At 63.1% G+C, this 23,321-nt stretch overlaps 2 protein-coding genes across 7 annotated transcripts in view; both read right to left on the bottom strand.

Annotated features, from left to right (window-relative positions):
- The window catches only part of Ptprs (protein tyrosine phosphatase receptor type S), a 50,218-nt gene extending 45,985 nt beyond the window's left edge, over window positions 1–4,233 (bottom strand). For all 6 annotated transcript variants that reach the window (XM_042669948.1, XM_042669949.1, XM_042669950.1 and 3 more), the window contains exons 1-2: window positions 4,229–4,233; window positions 1,160–1,251 (exon numbers count right to left, since the gene is read on the bottom strand). In XM_042669948.1, coding sequence (XP_042525882.1) covers window positions 1,160–1,250 — 91 coding nt within the window. In that variant the 5' untranslated portion in view covers window position 1,251; window positions 4,229–4,233. The remainder of the gene's footprint in view (window positions 1–1,159; window positions 1,252–4,228) is intronic.
- On the bottom strand, window positions 3,572–6,017 carry LOC122099319 (basic proline-rich protein-like). Its single transcript, XM_042669903.1, has 3 exons — window positions 5,952–6,017; window positions 5,500–5,765; window positions 3,572–3,824 (listed from the first exon to the last, which is right to left on the bottom strand). Exons 1-3 carry the CDS (start codon window positions 6,015–6,017, stop codon window positions 3,572–3,574), a joined length of 585 nt encoding a protein of 194 aa, XP_042525837.1.
- Window positions 6,018–23,321: the final 17,304 nt, after the last annotated feature.

Here is a 23,321-nt window from a genome sequence, read left to right as displayed (position 1 = left end):
GAAACCAGCCCAGACAGGAAAGTCCACAGGACTCTTTATCTTCAATGAACCACCCAAAACGCAGAGGTGGAGCTGTGGCTCAAGGGGTACAGTGCCGGCCTTGAGTGAGGGAAAGCACTGAGTTCAAGTCCCAAGAGTGGCACAAAAACAAAACGTCTTTCAAGGAATGAATGGTAATACTCCAGCCACTTCCTCACTGTGATGATGACCGGTGCCTCAGTTTCCCCAGCCTTCCAGCGGGCACAGGTCAACTTCCTCTGCTCAGGCAGGAGCTGCCAAGATAGACATTACCAAACGCTGCCATGAAGACCAGCCGAGGCCCAGCGCACAAGGCAGGCGTGTCCCCAGAATGCGGGCCTACTGTGTGCAGCCACGGCCCAGCGCACAAGGCAGGCGTGCCCCTGCGGCCCACACCAGCCAGGGGTGGGTGTGGGCCTGCTGTGTGCCAGGCTGCAGGCAGGGGTGCGATGGGCTGGCATCACCACAGCCTTGTCCACGTCTGAGCCACACCAACTTCTTTTACCTCTAGACCTTCCCATCGGGATGGTGGCTTTCATCAGTGAACTCCTACATACCCATAAAACCCCATCCCTACATTCAAGCTTGGGGCCCAGCCTGGGAAGGTTTGTTAGCCACGGGTCTGTCACTGGTATTGTTCTTTTCGCTTCTGCAGGGGTGGTGAACCCTGAGGTCCAGGGGGACCTCTGCTAAACCCCTGCCTCTTTGGAGCCTCAGTTTCCCTCCATGGGCCCTGCAGGCCCGAAAGGGAAGGCTGGTCTGGTGTGAGGAAGCCAGGGACGGCGGCTGCGGTGCTGCTTCCCGGCACCAGCGCGGTTACGCGCCTGGGAGTCTCCAGGCCCTGCATGGAGCAGGTGAGCAGCCTGGCCACGCAGGGGGGTCCTGGGGAGGAAGGAACAGGGAGCCCTGGGGGAAGCGGGGGCCCCAGGGAGAGTGGGGGACCCCAGAGGGGAGTGAGGGGCTCTGGAAAGGAATGGGGAGTCCTGAGGAGGAGCAGGAAGGAGCAGGGAGGATGTGGGCCCTGGGAAGGAACCGGGGGTCCCAGGGAGGAGCAGGGGTCTCCTCAAGGAACCCCAGGAAGGGGAACACCTAGCCCTGAAAACACACACACACACCCGCCCCCCCCCCCCCAGCTTCTCACCTTCTGCCCCGCAGGCTCCGACCAGCAGCATGAGGAAGAGACCCACGGGCCCCACCACGGACACCATGCCAGGTCCCCGGGTGAGCGCCATGCTTGGTAGCGGCCTCCTCCCCGAAGGGATCGGCCCCGTCCCTCACACAGAGGCCACGGCCTGAGCGTCCAAAGGCGCAGCGTCTGCGGAGACAACAGAAGGGCCATGAGGAAGTGGGAAATGTGGAGGCCTTCCTGGAGGGGTGCAGCGGCTAGGAGGAGGAGCGCCCGGTACCCGCAATGGCTGATGGCTGTGTCCCTAAAAAGAAGGAACCCTCTTCAGGGAAAGGTGTGTGATGAGGGCCGGACGGGCCCAGGGCAGAGAACCTCAGGACTAGGATGGAGAACCCCCGCGGGCAGTGCGGCGGCTCCCGCCTGTAATCCCGGTATAGGGAGGCTGAGGCCGGAGGATGGCGCGGCCTGCCTGGGCCTCCTACCAAGATCCCGTTGCAAAGAGAAAACCAAGTGAGGCTCTGACTCTCTGAGCATCTCGGGGGTGCCCTGACCCCGACATGTGACTCAAACACACTGTCCCCAAACACACGCCGGCCGGCCGCTCGCTCCCGCCCACTCGGGTGGCTCCCGTGGCCCCCAGCCTGCGCCCTGCTCTGCTCTCCATGCAGGGCGCAGCGCTTGGCTCGGCGGCCGTTTCCCCAGACAGCTTGGTCAGAGGCAAGCACAGGCTCCTGGCCTCGGCCCCAAGTCCTCTCCTCGGCCACACCCCGTCTCTCCCATCTCCACTTCGGCCAAAGCCAGGCAGGGGGTTGGGGGGGGCCGGGGATCTCCGAGGCCCACCCGCACCCCACCCAGGCCGTTTCCCGGGCGGGTCCTGGCCATGGCCACAGCCCAGAGCCACCCTGTGATTCTGCCGCCCAAAATACCCTCTGTGGTCACCCAGCCCAGGGCCACTCTGAGGCCAGCTGACTGTCACAGCTGACCATGAGTGGCCCAGTGACATCCCAGGGGACAGGAGAAAGCAGGTAGGGCAGGGGCTCAGCACGCACAGTCAGATCACAGCCACACAAACCCCAGACGCACACAGTCAGACCACAGCCACTCAAAACAGATCCGCACGGTCAGCCACATAGTGGCAGGCTCGGGCCACGGGGCCAGGCCTGAGCACCACCCTGAGGAGTTGGCTTGAGCCAGAGGGTACAGGACACCTGCTCCCGTGGGACCCCAGGCCGGGGAGTCACACAGGGACGGACGTGCACACAGCACACAGTTGATCACACCAGCCAGGTACCACAACACCCTGCCTGCCACACACGCATGCAGCCAGGCTGCACACAGTCAGACCACGGAGATACTCGTGGACTTGGCTGGGTGGGGGACACAGGATGGACAAGTGTACCCACGCCCAGCCCCCATCCCTGGTGTCTTCAAGGAGGGAGGGAGGCGGTGGCCACTGGGGCTGGGTGACCACAGCGCCTGCCCCGCCCAGGGCCATCTGCGTGGCTGTGGCCACAGATGAGGGTTCAGGCCCAGGTCACTAGGGTCAGCTGGCAGGCTAGAGAGGTGCTTGGGAAACTGAGGTAAAAAAGACTGCCCACATGCCAGGGGCCATGGGTGGGGGTCACCTGCAGACGGGGCACAAGAACAGGAGGTCCCCATCCCAGCCGCCTCTGTGGACCTCACGGGAACCCAGGAAGACCCCCCTCACATCAAGTGGGCACCAGCCAGGGCCCACAGGGGCCAGGCAGCAGCCCCCCAAGCCCAGACACCCACCCCACTGCCCCCAGAACGGCCCGGGACCCTTCAGAAACCCATGGCCCGTCCTTCCTGGCAGATTCCCATGTGCAGTCTGCTCTAGGTGATAAAAATACCAGCAAGCCCTCCACCTGCCCACCAGAACCAGCTTCTGCTCATGCTCTGCCCTTCACAGCTGCCAGGGGGCACCAGTGAGCTGAGTCCGATCCTGCCCCTGCCCCTGCCCCCAGCCCTCTAAGGTGCTCACCTCCCTTGGGGTCAAAGCCCAAGACTCCCTGTGGCCTACAGGCTTGGCACCAACTGCTCTGTCCCCTTCCTGTCTCCTCCCCGCTACTCCAGCCACACGGGCTCCCTGCAGCTCCTCCACCACTGGGCTCCATCCTGCCCCAGGGCCATTGCACATGCACCCAGATTTAATGTTATTAATTGGCTGGAAAGTAACGACTGAATGGAAACAGGAGTCTCCCCGCGCAAGCAGCAGCACGCACAGGCAGCAGCACGCACAGGCCGGCCAGGAGCCCGGCAGGGAGGGCCACAGTGAGCCTGGCGCCCAGCCAGTCCTCCACCTTACCCCTCCCATAACAAGGTGGCCTGGAGTGCTTGCCGGACATAACTGGGATGGGGAAACCGAGGCAGGGGAGCGGTCCTCAGACCCCAAGGGGTGGGGGTCACTCAAAGGGACTGGCTGTCCACTGAGCGGCAGTGGATGCTGGGTGGCAAGGCAGCGAGCGCCTCTCGGAGCAGACTGGGGGTCGGCAGGACTGGGTGGCCCCCCTCTGGGAAGGGGCGGGTGGATCCCTGGATGAGGACCCCGGGGCTGCACTTGTGAGGGGAGAGGGGGAGCGGCACCCATTCTAAAAGGGCGCCCGCCGGGGCACGGGTCACGCGATGCGGCTCTGAGAGCCCACGCAGGCAGGCAGGCGGTCTGCGGAGAATAAAGGGGGATTATAGTCCAGGCCAAAGCTGGCAGCCCACAGGCTCTGTGTCACCAGGCGTGTCCCGGCCACCAGCTCAAGTCCATCCTCTTTGGTGCTCGCCAGCCCCTCCCTCCTGAGCCTCCATGCCTGGGCCCCAGGAGGAGCTGTCCCTTCCGGGAACCAAGGGTCCAGCCTCCACTGACTAGCGATTTGCACTGGGAGAGCACAAAGGCTGGGGCACTGCCCCCCCCCCCCCCCCCGCAGTGAGAGGTAGAGTGCCAGCCAGGCCCAGCCCAGAGAGAACAATAGTCCCATCTGCTCTGTGCTGGTGATTCTTTCCTGCCTGACAGGTGGGGAAACTGAGGCATGCTCATGGAGGAGTGAGCCAGAGCCCATCCTCCTCACCAACCACCCCACCCTGGCCAGCCTGTCCTGGGCTGCTTCAGGGGAGACTGGGAGAGGCCCACGGGTCTCACACCTGCCAGGGCTCCCAGGAAGTCCTTCACAGAGAACACCCTGACAGCAGACCCCGGCACCAGGCACCCCCGCCCCAGGCTGAGCCCCCCACCGAGCCCTGCTCTCCCTCTAAAGCCTTCCATAGGCCCCACCATCCCCAAAGCCTCAGCCTCCAGAGCTGAGATGTCAGCTGAGCTGTGCCCTCCCCAGGAAGCCCCCTGGCTGCCCAGGGCTGGGCCAGGACCCTCCGGAGCTTCCTGTACCTTGGGGACTCTGCCAACCCAGCCCCAGTCCCACCAGAGGGGCTACGGAATGCCCAGGAATGCAACAAAGCATCTGCAGGCATTGGTCGCCTACTGCAGGCCCAGCCAGACACTTTATGCATGAGAGGGATACTGAGGCTACCAGGCAGGGAGAGAGCCAAGCTGAGCTGGGCTACCAAGGTGTGCCCTCTGCATCTGCTCTGGTGTGTGTGTGGGGGGGGGGGGGGCAGCCAGGAGAGGCTGGAGGAGGCAGGGGGAGGGGGAGGTTCCCGGGGGACTGGGGGAGGTCTGGGAACAGGGAGGAGGGAGCTGCCTCACCAGGCCCCACTAGCCAGCCAAGGACTGACCCCAGGCCTTCCCTGGACCCCCGTCCCAGGTTTTGTGATTAAAGTCACAGGGGCCCCAGGAGAAGTCCCCCGGGCTCCACAGACACAACTGCCAGGAGGAAAACTTCGCTGTGGTTTGCGGGGGTCCCTCCCGGCCCTGTCCCCCCTTCCTGTCGGCCCGGGCCTGGCCTGGCCCCCCTGCGCCCCGGCCCAGCACCCCTGCGCCCCCGGCCCAGCACCCCTGCGCCCCCGGCCCGGCCCCCTGCGCCCCCGGCCCGGCCCGGCCCCCCTGCGCCCCCGGCCCGGCCCCTGCGCCGCGGAGCCCGCGCTGGGCCCGCCCCCCGGCGGGAGGGAGGAGGGGAGGGGAGGGCGCGGGGAGGGGGGGCGGGGGGAGGGGAGGCGCCCAGCATAACGGTCCGCACTTTGCACTTTTCCAAAGTCCCCGCGCAGGCGGGCGGGCGGGCGGGGCGGGGCCGGCGGCGCGGGGTCGCCGCGTCCGGGCCGGGCTCGCGCGCGCGGCGCAGGCCCCCCGAGCCGCGGGGGTCGCAGGTTTGGGGGAAGGGGAGGGGGTCGAGAAGCGGACAAAGCCCCGGCGCGGACGCGAGCCCGGGCGGGAGGGCGGTCCCGGGCGCACTCACCCCGCGGCGTGAAGGTCGGGGCCCGCGTCCCGGACGCCCGCGCGACCCTCGGGATCCCTCGGGGCCTCCGTCCGCCCGGCCAGAGCGCCGCGCGCCGCGAGGACTCGGGAGAGGCCGCGGCCCTGCGCTGGGCCCGGGGGCGGGGCGAGGCGCGGGGCGGGGCCTGGGGTGGGCGGGGCGACGAATGGGGCGGGGCCCGGGATGGGACGAAGAGTGGGGTTGGGCGGAGCACGTGGAGGGGCGTGGCGGAAACGGGATTGGGTGAGCTAAATGGATGGGCGGGGTTTGGATGACGCTAAGGGCAGGGTCCCGGCCGGAAGTGAGTTGGGCGGGGGGGAGGCCCCCCAGGGGAGCCCCGCCAGGGGTGCGGGGACCCTGAGTGGGGGTGCCAGGGCAGCGCCGGGGCTGCGCGCGGTTCCCCGCTTAGGGCGCCCCGGCCCTGTGGCTCTGACCGTGGCCATGGCAACGCGCGAGGGGGCTGGAGCCAGTCCCAGCCCCCCCAGCAGCGTCGGGACCATGCCGCCTCCCCGCGCGTCCGCGCCCGGCCCAGGCTGCAGCGGGGTGCGGGGCCCCGAGGCCAAGGCCCCGCCCCAGACACAACTCCCGCGCGCGGGGGCCAGATTGGAACCAGATGCGGTGGCGGGCCAGGCCGGGGACACCCGATCCGGACGCGGCGGGCGCGGGGAGGGGAGCGCGGGGCGCGGGCCGACCCTGCGGGACCCCGGGCCCGGCCCGCCGGGGGCCGCGCGCAGGCCCAGCCCCGCGGGCTCTCAGCCCGGGTGGGGTGGGGGTCCTGCTCCCGCTGGAGGAACCGGCGCACTAAACGCACCCAGAGTGACGGAGGGTTTACCACAACGGAAAGCCCGTCGGACTCTTCTGGGGACCCTTCCACCCACCCTGCAGCAGCTGCCCCCCCACTCCCTCAGGCAGGGGCCCTGCCCCCTCCTCCACATCCAGTGCAGAAAACCCGCTCACTCTAGAGTGGCCTGAGCCGGGGAGGCTGGCTTGCACACTTGGCCTGAGCCGGGGAGGCTGGTTTGCACACTTGGCCTGAGCCAAGCAACCTGGGGCACACGTGAGGACCACCTCCACACACGCAGACCGCACCTCTCCATGAGACACAGTGGGGCTTCAGGAAGGTGGACAGTGCACGTGTGCACACATGCATTCACCAGTCCTGGGGCCTGAGCTCTGGGCCTGGGCGCTGTCCCTCAGCTCTTTTGCTGGCACTCTCCTGCATGAGCCACAGCTCCACTGCCTGTCTTCCGGTGGCTCACTGGGATAACAGTCTTTCCTGCCCAGACTGGCTTTGAACTGCCATCCACAGATCTCAGTCTCCTGAGTAACTAGCATGACAAGCATGAGCCTGGGTTTGAAGCAGGACCCTCCCCACCTAGGGCCCCAACATGGGGCAATGGCTCTCTGGGCCTCAGTTCCCCAGTCAAGTGCTCTGGGTGTCTATGTGGTCCAGACCCTGGGCTGTGGTCCAGACCCTGGGCTGTGTGACAGACATACACATCTCTGTGCCACCCAGGCCCCAAAGAAGTATTCAAGGGATGGCCAAGCCTTCTCCTAGCATCTCTCGCCCATCTCCCTGGAGACAACCTCCTGTCCCCATTTGATGACAGTGACCGCAGAGGGCGGGGTGCACAGCCCCATGGGGCCAGATGGCCTCCTCCTCAGCTGGGCCACCCCATCTGGCCAGATTCCCTCCCCCACCACCACCACATCCCCACCTTGACTGTCTTGCCAGCCTGGCCCGGGAGGACAGCACCCAGCACCCAGCACTCAGCACCCAGCACCCAGCACAGGGCCTTGACACACAAAGGTGGAGGGAGGGGGAGAGGGAATCCTTGGGAAACATGGGTGTAGCCCCACCAGGGCGCTCCCCCCAGCCCTGTCCCACACCCACACAGCACAGGACCCCACATAACCAGTGCTGCTCATTAAATGCCAAGCCCGGTTCTGCACACTGCAGCAACCGAGGCTGACAGGTCCCGGCTGGTGCCCCGGGCCAAGAACCAAACACCGCTCAGGTGTCATAAGGTGGTGTTTTGTGGGACCGTGAATGGTGAGGGCAGATGAAACTCACACAGAAAAGATGGAGGAACGAGGAATGTGACATTTGTGCAAACAGGGAGAGAGATAAGGGAGCCGGGTGCTGGTGGCTCACGCCTGTCACCCTAGCTACTCAGGAGGCTGAGATCTGAGGATCGGGGTTCAAAGCCAGCCTGGGCAGGAAAGTCTGTGAGACTCTTTTTTTTTGGATCCGGTTGTGGGGCCTGAACTCTGGGCCTGGGCGCTGTCCCTCAGCTCTTCAGCTCAAGGCTAGCGCTCTACCACTTGAGCCACAGCGCCACTTCTGGCTTTTTTTTCCCTGCTTATGTGGTGCTGAGGAATCGAACCCAGGGCCTCAGGCATGCAAGGCAAGCGCTCCACCACTGAGCCACCTTCCCAGCCCTCTGTGAGACTCTTATCTCCAAAAAAAAAAATCACTCAGAAAACCGGAAGTGGTGCTGTGGTTCCAGCGGTAGAGCGCTCGCCTTGAGCTGAAGAGCTGAGGGACAGCGCCCAGGCCCAGAGTTCAGGCCCCACAACTGACCAAAAAAAAAAAAAAAAAGTAGTATGCACGGAGCCAGGCACTGTGGCTCACGCCTATCATCCTGACTACTCAAGGGGCTGAGATCTGAGAATCAAAATTCAAAGCCAGCCTGGGCAGGAAAAGTCCCTGAGACAATCTCTAACTAAACGCCAAAAAACCAGGAGTGGAGCTGTGTGGCTCAAGTGGTAGAGTGCTAGCCTTGAGCAAAAAAGCTCAGGGTCAGCACCCAGGCCTGGCCAAAAAAAAAAAAAAAAGAGGTGTGCACATCTAGGAGAAAAAGAGGAATACAAACAGGGGATGTACAAAGGCCCTGGGGCAGGATGGAGCCCGATGGGTTGGAGGAGCAGCAGAGGATGGAGGGGCAGAGAGGAGGAGGGGTGGGGCGGGCTCTGTGGGCTGCAGAGAGGCTTGGGCTTTGGGCCTGAGGAAGCTGGAGCTGTGCAGGGCTGCGGGCAGGGAAGGCAGGGTTGGTCCAGGTGCATGATGAGGGCTGGACCAGAGGAGGCGGAGGGGGTGAGGTGGATTCTGGGTAGGCTGCTGGTTATACGACTGGGGTAAGAAGGGAAGTAGGAATAAATTCGGTGGGGTTTGGTCCCAGAGCCTTCACAGTGAGCACTGCGGCCTCCAGGGAGCCCACCAGGAGCCCTTCAGAGCCTGAACCCCACCCCCCAAGCCCCAACCTTTCCCTCACTACTTCCTGTGGCCACAGGCAAAGGCCACTGCCCGGAGTGGGGGAAGGGGATGGGACGTGGGGCCCGGATCACGTCAGTTCCTGCAGCTGGGACATTTGGACACAATTTTTTTTTTTCAAAATAACTTTTTCTTCTAATTATAAAATAGGCACGTGCAGCGGAAAACGAGAAAATCAGCAAGAAGAAGAAAATAAAAATTACCCACAATCCCATCGTGGGCCTGAATAGAAGCCGTTAGCGCCCGGCCATTTTCATTCATTCTTTGCCAGAAATGTGGCACCCACTGGGTGCTGCGGGGGGGGGGGGGGGTTCTAACTGTCTGTGAGTCTCTTGGAAGAGGTAACATTGGAGTATAGACAGAGGCACAGGCAGACCTTGCCATCCACCTGCTCCGGCCTCAGCTGCTGGGATTACAGGCGTGTACCACCATGTCCGGCCCCTTCCTCCATGCCCACCCTGGGGACCCATGTTACCTACGGTCTAGATCCACGGCCTCCACCAGAGCTGGGTCCCCTCTTTCTGGCACAAAACTCCCTGACAGAAGGCAATTCCATCAGAATGTGTTCTATGCCTTTGAATCTGCTCCCCCCGTCCCCCCGCAGGACCGTGGGGCCCTCAGACTTCACTACACGCCTAGCCAGAGCCGACACCCCGGGCCCGGTTCCACGACTTCATTTTTGATGCCAAATCCCCTTAAAGTCTCAGGGATGTCTAACCACCAAACCCTGCACCTTCCGGCAAGAGGAACTGGTACAGACACTCTCTATGAGCGGCCTCCCTCCCAGCCTGGCATTCGGCACCTCGGGCGCCGGGGCGTGTGCTGACCAGCCAGGGGCTGGTGGGCCCAGCCCACGGCACCCTGAGGACATGCCACCCCCAGCTCCAACACTGCCCTTTTCACCTGCCGCCCCCACGCGTCCCTGTACCACCCTCTCCGATCCCATCTGCCTTCAGGTGCGGCTAGATCCAGCAACGCCACCCTGCCTTCCGGTGGGGCTGACCAGCCTGTGACTCCCCCTGTCTTCCGCGTTTCAGTAGAATGGGATGGTAACTAAGATCTTCCAGGGGCTCAGGATGCCCTCCTGCAGCCCCCCCCACCCCCACTGCACTGGAAATACTCTTTCTCTCCAAAAACCTTTCTCCCTTTCTCCATGTTCCCTTCTCAACCTGTCCCCACCCACTATTGCTCCCTGCAGCTTCCAGAGGACGCCCGTGCACACCAAGTCTGGTCCCAGCCTCCTTCTGCCCACAGCCCTCCACAGCTCCCACCGTCCACAGGGGCAAAGCCCAAGTTCTCCTTGCAGCCTCCCCTCCCCCAGGGCCCTGTGGGACCAGCCCAGCCCCCCCCCCCCTCCTCCCTCTCTGCCGCTCCTCCAACAAGCCAGGCTCCGTCCAGGCTCTGTATGGCCCCGGGGCCTTTGCACAGGCTCCACGTTTTCACAGTTATATCTTTCTCAGTGCTGAGTTCTCCGTCACTCCCTAGTCTGCCACCGGGGTTTGGAACCACTAGCACCTTTATCAGCTAGTCTAGATTTGTGCTGTCCAGTTCAGAAACTCTTACACACATGTGACAGACAGGTTAGGGCCATTTAGCTCCCAGCCAAAGGTGCAGGCCAGGCCTGTAGCAGTGTCAGTGTTGGTGGAGCTCAGAAAACTACACAGGGAGACTTTGTTTCAAAGATATCTAAAGGGAGGGAGGGGCGGTGGAGATACAAACTGCCCACCCTGTAATCCTAGCTACTCAGGAGGCTGAGATCTGAGGATCAGGGTTCAAAGCCAGCCGGGGCAGGAAAGTCCGTGAGACTCTTTATCTCCAATGAACCACCAAAAAGCCAGAAGTGGAGTTATAGATCAAGTGGTTGAGCACTAGCCCCAGCACAATAAAAGGCGGGGAGGGGAAGGAGAAGTGGAAGAAGGTGGTGAAGGATCCAGTGATCAGCTGCCGCAGAGCAAATGCACATGGAGGAGAGGTGTGCAGCATGCTGGGTGTTTTGTCAATAAAGTTTTACTGGCACACGTCTACTGCCGTGGTCACCAGCCGCAGCTGCTCCTGGGACCAACTTTCGTGGATCTATGGACATCGTGTAGCTAGAAAAGCTGAGAAGACTTTTAGGGGTGTAGAGGTCCTTACTGTAGAAGGAGACAACACGGGGGGGGGGGGGCGGCAGAGATTCTCCATCCACGCCCCAAGCTGTCCCCACCCTCATTACCTGTCCTGGAAACACACGGAGCCTGGGGCTTAGTCCTCCCGCAGTGGCACAGGGGCCACCAACAGCCCAGCCGGGTGGGGGTGAGAGCCACCCTGTCTGCATGTATCCTGCAAGAAGTCAGGCTGAGCCGGGCCGCAGTGGCTCACGCCTGTCATCCTAGCTACTCAGGAGGCTGAGATCTGAGGATCAGGGTTCAAAGCCAGCCGGGGCAGGAAAGTCTGTGAGACTCTTTTTTTTTTGGGGGGGGTCTGGTCGTGGGGCCTGAACTCTGGGCCTGGGCGCTGTCCCTCAGCTCTTCAGCTCAAGGCGAGCGCTCTACCACTTGAGCCACAGCACCACTTCGGGCTTTTTCTGCTTATGTGGTGCTGAGGAATCGAACCCAGGGCCTCATGCATGCGAGGCAAGCACTCTACACTGAGCCACCTTCCCAATCCATGAGACTCCAATTTACCACCAGAAAACCAGAAGTGGCGCTGTGGCTCAAGTGGTAGAGTGCTCACCTTGAGCTGAAGAGCTCGGGGACAGTGCCCAGGCCCCAAGTTCAAGACCCACGACCAACCAAAAGAAAAAAGTGGGGCTGATGCTGCCTTGACCCCATTGCCCCTGAGGGCAGGGCCTGCTCCCCCCCCCCCCAAGTCATGCTAATACCCCCAGCACATAGTCAGCCCCATAAACCCACAAATGAAGAGGTGAAGGGTCAGTGCCAGGGCGGGGGGGGGGGGGGGGGGGGGAGGGGCCTAAGGCAAAGGCCTGTGGGCTTCTCCCAGAGCCAGAGCTGCCAGCGCCCCCCCAGCCCCCACAGGCGTCTTTCCTGGGGGATGGGGCCGAGGGCAGGGGCAGAGGTGGGGGGCCCAGGGGCTCTGGGCTGGGAAAGACATTATGCATCCATCAGAATCTTAAACAAAAGCCCCACTGCCACCTTCAGCGGGGCTGTGGCTTTTATGGTAATGAGCATGAATTACCCACAATGCCCAGCCAAGCGCAAGTGGTTCTTGGCCTAGATCCTAAACTCATTTTTATATGTTCGTGTGTATATAATTTTGCTCGCTCCCTCTTTTTTCATTGGTGGGAGTACAGGGGGGCTGGGGGGGGGGTGAGTGGGGCAGAAAGAACCGTGGGTGTAAAGTGGGGGGAAGCTCACAAAGGGCCCTGGTCTCCAAGGCCAGCTGGCATTGGGCCCTGAGCACAAAGCCTGCAGAGGCAGGAGGCGGGCACCAGGCTGGAGCCAGGGGAGATTTGGGGGGAGAAGGGGGGTGTCTGGAAACCACCAGACCCAGAGCTGGCAGCCCTGAGGGTGGGAAACACCAGGGGAGGGGAGGATGCTGCTGCGGAATCTCCTCTGGGTGCTGTGCTCAGTACTTCCGCTGGGTGTTCTGTTGAGTCCTACCATGTGGCGCCCAAGTCGCTATTCCTACTGTTTAAATGGGGAAAGAGGCGGCCCGAGCTGGATGAGGTTGTCTGCTGCCTTAGTTGAGGGCAGGGACCCCAGAATCCTCTGCACCCCACTGCTTAGCCAATCAGTCCAACTGTTCTGGAAAAATCCCTCCCAAAGCTACTCCAGGCAGCCACCAGGGCCCTGCACGGCCCCCCCGCACCCCGCCCCCCGCTTCCCCCTGCCCCTTGTGCGGGAACAAGCTCAGGGCTCGCCTTCTGTGAGGACACGCGCATGCCACAAGGCGCCAGGTGGAATAGCACACAGCCCTGAAAACTGCTACTTGGGGCGGAAGCGCACAGCGTGGGGCAGCGGGCACAGATGTGTGGAAAGCTGTTCATCCTAGCCGTTCAGGAGGTCAGCTCTGAGGATCGTGGCTCAAAGCCAGCCTGAGCAGGAAAGTCTGTGAGACTCTGATCTCCAATGAACCAGAAAACCAGAGGTGGCGCTGTGGCTCAAGTGGTAGAGCGCTGGCCTTGAGCTGAAGAGCTGAGGGACAGCGCCCAGGCCCAGAGTTCAAGCCCCACGACTGACAACAACAACAAAAGAGATGTGTGGAGGATTTGGACAGCAGAGCACTAAACCTGCGTTTGTATCAATGCCAAAATAATATAAAATGAGAGTAACAGTAATAATAGCAGCGCTACAAAGAGCAGTAGTGATGGATGACACAGGCCCTATGGGGCCAGGTCACAGAGCCCAACACCGTACAGGGAGAGACAAGCCTGGTATGGGGGTACACGCCTGTAATCTCAGAACCTCAGGCCAGCCTGGGCAGCAGAGGCCCGGAAGCCTGCCGGCAGCAGAGACCAGCGTCAGGTGCACCTGGGCCCCCAAGACGTCCAAGGAGAAAGTGGGGGGGGGGGGAGTGTGGGATTGGCAGGGCCGGCACAGGGGCGGGGCCAGCCTGGCCGGGGTCACTGGGGCCCGCGGGGTGCTTTTGTGTCTCTGTCCCAGTAAATCTAGCCACCTCAAGCCTGAACCTAGATTCCAAGGCTACAGCTCAACAGGGCACTGCTCCTCAGGCTCATCATGTGCTCCATCCCAGCTGTGTGGGTGAGATCCGGAGGATCGCAGTGAATGTCCAGACCAAGCCGCAAGTTGGCCATTGGTGTGGGGGGATGGCACTCCCCAGCTTCTGAGATCACACGGATTGCAAAAGTCATTGTGCGAGGCTCAGCTCCAGGCCGTGAGACCTCATCTTTACAGAGAGAGCCGGCCTTAGTGACACACACCTTCAGAGCGGCAAACCTGGGGCTCTGCACCCTGCACAGTTCCGTGTGAATCCAGGGCGCAAGCTAGGAATGAGCCCTTAGCCAAAAGCAATGCCTGAAAAAAATAACCACCGCAGGAAAGAAGCAACCAGAGAGGTTGGGTCTTACAGGAAGTCACACAGCAGAGGAGGAGAAAGCGGGATCTGAATCCCTCTGGCCCTGTTCAGGGCCAAGGACTGGACCAAAACCTGGTAGGACAGGACCCCAACTGGAATGAGGAAATTCAAAGTCACACAGGTCTTTGAAATTCAGACAGAAGCTGGGCACCGGTGGCTCACACCTGTCATCCTAGCTACTCAGGAGACTGAGATCTGAGGATCATGGCTGGAAGCCAGGCGGGAAAGGAAAATCCATGAGACTCTTATCTCCAATAAACCACCAGAAAACCAGAAGTGGTGCTGTGGCTCAACGTGATAGTGCTAGAGCTTAGGGACGGTGCCCAGGCCCTGAGTTCAAACCCTACCACGGATAAAAAAATAAAATTCAGAGAGCAGGGATACAGCTCTGCCTGTCCCCGCCTCACCCCGTATTCCTGATGGCAAGCAGGGAACATGCAGCCCAGGCTGCGAACCCTCAGCCAGGCCCAGCAGCGCTGGCCCAGCCCCTGCGCTGTGTGATGCGGGGTAGGTGACTCAATTTCTCTGGGCTTTGGTTTCCCATCTGTAAAAGGAACATAAAAGCTTTGCCTGGCCCAACCGATAGGAGCGTGAAGCCATAAATTCACAGAGCCGGTCCTCTTGCAGTCCACCGCCTGGCCTGGCCTGTCTTCCCCCGCCTCCTCCTCTTCCTCCTCCTCTCTGCCCTGCCCTAGGACCTTTGCACAGGCTGCGCCTCCACTTGGGAGACTCGCCTCCAGCCTTGTGTCTCCCTCCTCTCTCCTTTCCCCTTCGTCCCCTGGCTTGTTCCCCTCCCCCCCATGCCCTCTGTCCCACGACTTCTCCCTGATGACCCACGGCTCCAGCCAGGAGCCATGACAGCTGGCCCTCCGCCCCCGGGGCTGCTGCCGGAAGCGTCCGCGCCCCCTCCACCAGCCGGGCACCTGCCGGGGCGGCAGGAAGCCCCGGCGGCCGCCTGGACTGCAGGTGCCCGTGTCCGGCAGGCCGAGGCCGGGGCACCCGCCACCTCATGGGCTGTAACCCAGCTTCACAGGGCCCAGCGCCATCTCCCGGCCGGGGACACAGAGGCCGCCTGCAGCCCGTGCTGGGACTCTCTCCTTTCTAGCTTGGTGGCTTAGGGCAGGGCCCAGGTTGCCCCCCCCACCTCCCCAGGGAGCACCGGGGATAGGGGTGCTCTTTTTATCTTTTGGGGGTGAAGCGGGCCGGGCTGCACCCCCCCCCAAAGTCACGGCGGAGATCCTCCAAGCCCTGAGTGCGAAACCTCCCAGCCTCCACCTACAGACCTAGACACGGAGGCTTCGGGAAGGCAGGGCCCCCAGATGCCACACTTCATGCGTGGGGAAACTGAGGCACAGGAAGCCTCTGCTACTCACTCCAAGACCTCACACATGCAAGAGGACAGAGGGCTTTTTTTGGGGGGGCAGCCCTGGCTTGAGGCACAGAGCCCCCCCAAACCTCGCCGGCACCCCTCGCCGGCCGCCCTTCCCGCAGCGAGCCCCATGCCCGTGGCGTCGGGTTCGAAGCCAGCCCCCACAGCATCCGCCACGTCACGGTGTGGGTGCCTGGGCGCCAGCGCGGAGCTCGGGCCGGGCTATTTTCACAGGGATATTTCTGGAGGCTGAGGTGAGGAGGTGGGGGGGCAGCCTCTGGGACACCACCGGCCAGCGGGGACCCCCCCCCGCCCCTCCCAGCCTCATTCCTCACCCCGGGAAACCTCCGCACAGAACCCAACTATGCGTGGGCTGCTGTGGACAGGCCCAGCAGGACAGGGGGAGGGGCTGCAGCCATCAGTGGGGGCGGGGGAGGGGGAGGCTCCATCTTAGAAGTAGGCAGAGACCTGCACAAGCTCTCCTCAGATCCACAACCGCAGATCACACTCAGAGCACGTGCAAAGGCCCGGGGGCAGGTCAGAGCCTGGGTGGCTGAAGCAGCGGAATGAGGGGTGGGGAGGGATGGGGTGGGCCATGCAGGCCCAGGTGGCTGCAGGGAGGACCTGGGCTTTGCCCCTGAGGGAGGCGGGGCCATGGAGGGCTGTGGGCAGAGGAGGGGGAACCAGACTCCATATCCTGGTGGCTACAGAGAAGACAGACTCTAGGGCAAAGCAAGGGACCAGCCGGGCACTGGTGGCTCACGCCTGTCATCCTAGCTACTCGGGAGGCTGAGATCGGAGGATCTCGGTTCAAAGCCAGCCCGGGCAGGAAAGTCTCCCATGAGACTCATCTCCAATTCACCACTCAAAAACTGGAAGTGGTGCTGTGACTCAAGTGGTAGAGCACTGGCCTTGAGCAGAAGGAGCTCAGGGACAGCGCCCAGGCCCTGAGTTCAAGCCCCATTACTGGCCAAATTAAAAAAAAAAAAAGACTGAGTCTCCAAACCTGCTCCCCCTTGAGCAAACCTTGGGGATGCCTTGGTGGGGGGGGGTCATGTGGAGGGCGGGGGGCACCCTGTGTGTGGGAAAGAGGACACAGTGGCTTGGGCTTCCTGTCCCTTCTCTGTCAGGACAGAGCCCAGCACAAACACAGGGTCTTCCCAATCCTGGCCCAGTCACACTTGCTGTGTGACCCTGTACCAGTGGCATGCCCTCTCTGGGTTTTAGGGGGAGCAGTGATGAGTCCCACCGGCAGCATAACTTGAGAGTCAGAGGCTCTGGGGTGCAGAGGGAAGGATGGCCAAGTTCCCAATCCACAGATGAGTCATTTCTCTCCTCACATAAGGGAACCCCACTACCACTTGGGGGGGTGGCTTTTCAGGGCTTTTTTTTTCTGCCCACTGCACCAGCATCAAGACCCAGGCTCCCTCAATCTGTTTAATCCTCCCGGCTCCCTGACACCTGTCTCATGGCCCAAAACGGCTGCCTGAGCACCTGCCATCACCTCCTCCGGATTGCAGACGAGACTAGAAAAGAGCACACGACACCTCCCTTGAAAGGCAGCTCCAGGAAATCCTCCCAGCGTATCCCGGAGTGAATCAGACATGGGAGGCAGGACACCGGGAAGCCCGGTGCGGCCTGGCCGCCCACGGCCCCGCCTTCACGCCAGGTCGGCCGTGCGCCACGTGGGCCGGGCCGCGCGAGGCCATGCGACCGGCCGCATCCGTCTCCCGCTCAGTAAGCAACCGCCAGGGAAAGTAAAGTTTCTAATCGGCTCGGCTCATTAATCGAGTTCGGGAAGAAAAACCGGTCCTCTCCCCGGGCCGGCCGCGGGGACCCCTCCCCTCCCCCAGGCCAGGGCCCCAACCGGCGGCCAGGGCCCTCCCCCCCTGCCAGGGCCCCCCATCCCCCCCCCCCCCCCGCGGCCAGGGCCCCGCTCCCCCTCCCCCGCCAGGGCCCTCCCCCCCTGCCAGGGCCCCCCCATTCTCCCCCCCGCCAGGGCCCCGCTCCCCCTCCCCCGCCAGGGCCCTCCCCCCCTGCCAGGGCCCCCCCATTCTCCCCCCCCGCCAGGGCCCCGCTCCCCCTCCCCCGCCAGGGCCCTCCCCCCCTGCCAGGGCCCCCCATCCCCCCCACGGCCAGGGCCCCGCTCCCCCTCCCCCGCCAGGGCCCTCCCCCCGCGGCCAGGGCCCCGTCCCCCCCCCCAGCCAGGGCCCTCCCCCCCGTCGAGGGAGGGGGCGGCCTCCACCCGTTTGCTCCGGAGGCAGGTTTGGGGTGTGGCTTTGGGGTGGTGGGCTCCCGCCGTGGGGGGCCCCAGCCCCGACGCCAGCTCCACGGACGGCGGACAGCGCGAAGCCTGGGCGCCGCCCCTCCCCAGCAGGGCCGCTGCAACGCCACCGTGACGTCACAGCGAGCGCAGGCGGCGTCGGGTGACGTCATGGCGACGCCATCACGGCTGCGGGCCAGCACCTAGCATTCTCGCTCTGTCTGTCAGGGTCGGGGGACGTTGTTGCGTGATCACGTCATCACGCTGTCCTGCGTCGTGGCCGTGTCACTGCGGCGCCGAGCTTGTGCGCTGCCCTTAGCATCCTCGCTCTGAGTCAGGGCAGTGGCCGGCGTTACGTGATTACGTCATCGCGCTCTGTCCCGTCACGGCTGCGGTCACCCAGCTTGGGCCGGCGTTACGTACTACGTGATTATGTCACTGTGCCCCTCACGCAACGTCATGTCGTCGCGGCTTGCCCCCGACGTCAAACCTGGCCGCTCCCCGAAAAGGAGAGGCCTCGCGTCACGTCCCCTGCGCCCCGCATTAGGAGTTTCACGGGGAGGGGGCAGCTTACAGCCAGCGGGCTGGAGACCGGCCAGCGGGGACCGAGGGGCTCCGGGGGACCCCGAGCCCGGAGCGGAGGCCGCGCGCAGAGCGCCGGGCAGCCCGGGCTGGGGGGGGGCGCCCCGGCCTGCGGGGGACCCCGAGCCCCGCGCGCAGAGCGCCGGGCAGCCCGGGCTGGGGGGGGCGCCCCGGCCTGCGGGGGACCCCGAGCCCGGAGCGGAGCGCCGGGCAGCCCGGGGCGGGGGGGGCCCCGGCCTGCGGGGGACCCCGAGCCCCGCGCGCAGAGCGCCGGGCAGCCCGGGCTGGGGGGGGGGGCGCCCCGGCCTGCGGGGGACCCCGAGCCCCGCGCGCAGAGCGCCGGGCAGCCCGGGCTGGGGGGGCGCCCCGGCCTGCGGGGGACCCCGAGCCCCGCGCGCAGAGCGCCGGGCAGCCCGGGCTGGGGGGGGGGCGCCCCGGCCTGATCAGAGGCTCACCGATTTTCCTGCCAGACTGGCCTCGAACCGCGATCCTCAGAGCTCAGCCTCCCGAGCAGCGGGGATTGCAGGCGCGAGGCAGCGGCGCCCGGCCAGGGCTAGCTTTAAATGGAACACGTCTCCATCTAGAGCGTGCAGCGGCAGGTGTCCTGCTGGAGCCCGCAGGGCTCCCACCATACGGGGTACCAGGTGTGAGAATGGCAGTCTTGGCTGTGTCTTCCTGCCTCGGTTTCCCCTTTGAGACTGGTTGGGAGTCTCCTGGCCGTGCAGATGAGCGCACTGCTGTGTGGCCTTGGGAAACTTCCTGGCCCTTTCTGGGCCCAGGCCTGCGATCCATTCCAAGGGACATTTCCTGAGCGCCAAGGTCTCGGCTGCCACTGCAGCTGGCAGCTGCCCTGTCTACCGTCACCTCGGGCCGCGACCCCTGGCCTCTGCCCCTCTGTCCGTGGTGCCAGCTGCCCTGATCCCTTGCCGGCAGGAGTCACCCTGCAGACCTCAGCTAAAACACTGCCCCCTCCACAGAGACGCACCCGCAGCAGGCACCAGCCGCCATCCATGTGCTGCCCCTGAGAGATTTGGGGTGCAAAGCCCGGAGGGGCCGGGGGCTCTGGGTCTACTGCTGCCCGGCTGGATTTTGATTTACTCTTGAGTCTGGAAAGAAAGGAAGGACAGAGAAAGAAGGGAGGGAGGGAGGGCAGCTGTCTCCGCACTGCGGCCGTCCACCCCGCAGAGCCCAGCACCCCTCCTGGCCAGCTCTCTGCCATGGGAGGGGGGGAAGGGGGTGGCCTACAATCCCAGGGCACCCATTTCACAGAGGGGAAACTGAGGCAGGAATGAAAGGGCAGCCATCTCTGTACCCTGAAGCCAGAAACAGGGCTGGGAGTGGGATCCCGCATGGGCAGTAGGAGCCCACGGACCAAGCGAGGGAAAGAACGCATGGAGGCAGGCACAGGTGGATGAATGAAGGCACCGGGAATGGACCCCCCAACCCTGCCCTCACCCCACCAGGGTCTCTGGGAGGCAGGAGCCACATCGTGGGGTCTCTGCGATGCCCCCCCAGCTCCCGGTGGCCCCCCATGGCTCTGTCCCTGCGGGGCACAGGCCGGGCCCTGCTCAAGTGGGGCAGCCTTGATTAGACAGCCAGCGGCGGGGAACGACGCCCCAGATTCCAAGCTGAGTCACTGCGGGCGCTGTCGCCGGACCCCACGGAGGGGATGTGGGGGGAGGGCAAGGTCCCCACCTTCAAGGATCTGCCACAGTGCCGAGGGTCTCTCATGGGGGATCAAAATCAAAACGGGCTGGTTGGGGCAGTAGAGTACGGCCGGCATCAAAATATAGCCATAATAATAATTTTTAAAAATAAAGCTACCACCCCACGTCCACGGGCCATTCTGAGGGTGCAAACTCCTCCCACGACCCCTCAAAATGAGACCCACTGGTCTCCGTTGCACAGGTAAGAAAATCGGGAGCCCACAGAGCTACAGCACCTCACCCCAAGCCACTCAGCCAGAGAGGGGTGGGACATGAGCCTCGGGTGGGCGGGTGGACACCCAAGCTCCACCCCTGGAAGAAAGGTGGTCAGGGACCCCCAGAGTCCCCCACTCCATGGTTAAAATTTAGGTCTGGCTCCCAGCATCGTGGGGTGAGCGACAGCTCAGCACTGCGGCGTGCTGCGTAGGGGCTGTGTGAGCTCGGGCGGTGCAGGCCCCTCTCTGGGCCTCGGGTCTGCTCTCCAAAACAAGAGGGTCTCATGCAGCCGCAGTGCTGAGGGGAGCCAGGGGAAGGCAGGGACTGCGCAGGGGGGAAGCTAGGCAGAGGGGTGCCTGGCACCCCGCGGCGGAGCATCCTTTAACTCTCCCCCGACAGCCCCTCATTTCCTAATTGTGGGGACTAATTAAACTGTACACACACACACACACACACACACACACACGCCCCAGAATCCCACAAGGCAACCCAGCCACGGAGAATCCGCCAGGCTGCTTCCTCCCGGGGTCCCCCAACTCAGAAGTCCTGGAAAGCTGCAGCCCATGAAGCAGGGGGGACCCGAAGAGCCCTCTTCCCCCTCCACAGCATGGGCAGAGGCAGGAACAGAGAGGGCAGGCCGCCTGCCCTGCGCTGCACAGCCATGCCCAGCCCAGCCCAGAGAGGCCGCTGCCAGGGTCCAGGGGGACCATAGGCTACCTCCGTTTCTATTTGTTTTGTTTCATTTTATTTATTTTCACCAGGAGCACAAAGGTGGAGTCACAGGGAGGGAAGCAGAACACCAGGAAAAAAAATAATAAAAGAGGGATTTCTTTTTCTTCTTCTTCTTTCCCCAATCAGGGCAGACCGGAGCTTCCTGCATCTTCTACAAAGAGCTAGCAACAAAGATTATATATATATACATATACATATATATATATATATATATAAAAATGAATTGAAAATAAAACTTAAAAGTGGCAGGGGCCACACAGGTCCCATGAAAAGAATAATAGGAGACCCCATGACTTAAGCTCTTCCAAGCACCCCCACAGAGGGGAGATTCCTGTAACCCGGGCAGGATGGGAGGAGACCCCTGCACTTGGACCAGAGAATATCACCAACGCCCCCCCCCATACCAGCCAGCCTGCCTGGGGGGGGGGGGTACAAGCATGAAGGAGGAGGGAAAAAAGAGAGACAAAAATATACGGATGTGAAAACCAAGCCTGCCCGTGACTCACCCTTATCTGCTGGGTAATTTTCGGCTGTGCAGAAGTGTAAAGCCAATTGATTTTTCATATTTCCCACGCACAGCCCCCCCCCTTCATCTCTGGGGTATCAGCCAGAGACAAGGCAGAAGCGGCACCTCCGGCCTCTTTGCCCATTTGTATGTTTTTTTTGTTTTCTGTTTTTGGAGGGGGGGATTTGATGCTGGGGATGTAACCGGCTCCTTCCACCACCCCACCCCACGCCACGCCTGGCCATCGCTGACCATGAAACTGCACCCAGCCGCATCCTTTCATATATATATGTATACATACACACACACACACACAGAGCCAGTCCTAGGGCTTGAACTCATGACCTGGGCACTGCCCATGAGCTTCTTTTGCTTGGGTCTGGCGCTCTACCACTTGAGCCACAGCTTCGCTTCTGGCTTCTGCAGTGGCTCATTGGAGATAAAAAAAAAAAAAGTCTCCTGGACTCTTCCCTGCCCAGGCTGGCTTCACACTGAGATTCTCAGATTTCCACCTCCTGAGTAGCTGGAATTGCAGGCATGAGCCGCAGTGCCCAGCTGGGTCTAACACCTTTCCAAGCCACCTACAGGGTACCCTTCCTGTCTCAACTTCCTCTCTCCTCTCCAGCCCGCTGCCCCTGAGTCAGAATCTCAAATATCCCTTTGATAACAGGACCCCAGGACCCCCTCCCTCCAGCACACGGGGACCCCCCCAGCACACCAGCGGCTGCCTGCAGATGCCGGCTCAGGTCACAGGAAGAGACACTGAGCACCCGGCAGCCTGGGGTCCCGGCTCCCGGGTGTCTTTGTTCTAGTTTGAATCCTGTCCCCCCCCTGTCCCCACCAGAGGCTGGGCCCTCCGCCTGTGTGCACTTTGTGTGCACTTGGGTGGTCCCCGCAGCCCAGCCGGGGCTTCAGGATGGAAGGAAGGACTGAAGGACAGAGGCCGGAAGGACAGCCACTGCTACACTCTGCTTGGAGTGGGAAGGGGAGCCGGGCAGGCTCAGATGCAGGGTCCCCCACAGGGCACCCCAAAACCCCAAGGCTGAGCCCCAGCATCTTGGCTGACTCCACAAAGGCGGCTAGTGGGGTGGGGGGGAGAGGCGATCGCTGGCAGCCCAGAGCATTTAGCGGTGTCGATTTATCCCCCAAACCAGCCAGGTTTATAAATATCCACCTTTATTTTTAGGGTTTCCTCCAGCTCGCCCCCATCCCGAACTCTCTCAACACCCCCTCTTTCCCCCTACGCAGGCGGCGGCTCCGGGAGTCACAGAGAAGGTGAACGGCGGGCCACAGGGCGGCGGTGCGGCCCCCCAGCCCCCAGCCCCCCTGCAGCCACCCCACAACCAGCAGAGCCACAGGTCACCCCGCTCCCGGTAAGTGAGGGTGCTGCTCTCAGATACCTGGAAACCCCACAGGGCAGGTGGGGGAAACTGAGTCACCGATCGACACCAGGGGCACCCCCAGGGAAAGCACGGGGCAGGGGCCGTTCCAGACCCCTGTGTGATGGATTCCTTTATCCAACCAAAGCATCTCCGCGCCTCAGAGTGGCCTGGAGTTGGTGGGAGGGCTCTGTGTCCCCAAGGGGGACTAGGAGAGGATGCCCCAATCCTAGAAAGCCTAGGGCTGTCATACAAGCACCCCGCAACTGCCAAAGGGGGGAATTTAGCTCTGGGTGGGTTTCCTGTCCTGGCCACCCACAGGGGTGTGGGGGAGGCTAGGTAGGGGGTCCCCCTTCCAGCCCAGCTCTGGCCGTGTCAGCAGCACCTCAGCAACACCCATCTCCTGTGGAGAGCGGGGTGCGGGCCAGGACACGGCCAGCCTCGCCTCTCAGCCCGCTGGGGGCCGATGTCACCCGCGTCCCCGGGGGGCCACAGCTGCAGGAATAGAAAGAGCGAGCGGATGAGCTCACCAGGCAGGCCGGGTCTCCCGCGACGTCCTGTGCCCTGAGCCCAATTATGCCAAGTCTCAGGGCAATCCAGGATGGTGGGGTCCCCCGGGGACTGGGGGGGGGGGCTGACCCAACGGCAGAAGCGCACCGTCATGGTGAGGGTGCGCCCCCCCCCCCCCCCCCCGCGGGCCTGGGCCCCAGGGAACCGGGGCAGGAGGAAGGGCCCTACGGTGGG

The sequence above is a fragment of the Dipodomys spectabilis genome, unplaced genomic scaffold, assembly GCF_019054845.1.
Source record: "Dipodomys spectabilis isolate Male_0828 unplaced genomic scaffold, ASM1905484v1 ptg000511l, whole genome shotgun sequence".
Classification (NCBI taxonomy): Eukaryota; Metazoa; Chordata; class Mammalia; order Rodentia; family Heteromyidae; genus Dipodomys; species Dipodomys spectabilis.
The sequence above is the reverse complement of the archived record's forward strand: the minus strand, read 5'-3'. Positions and strand labels throughout refer to the sequence as shown.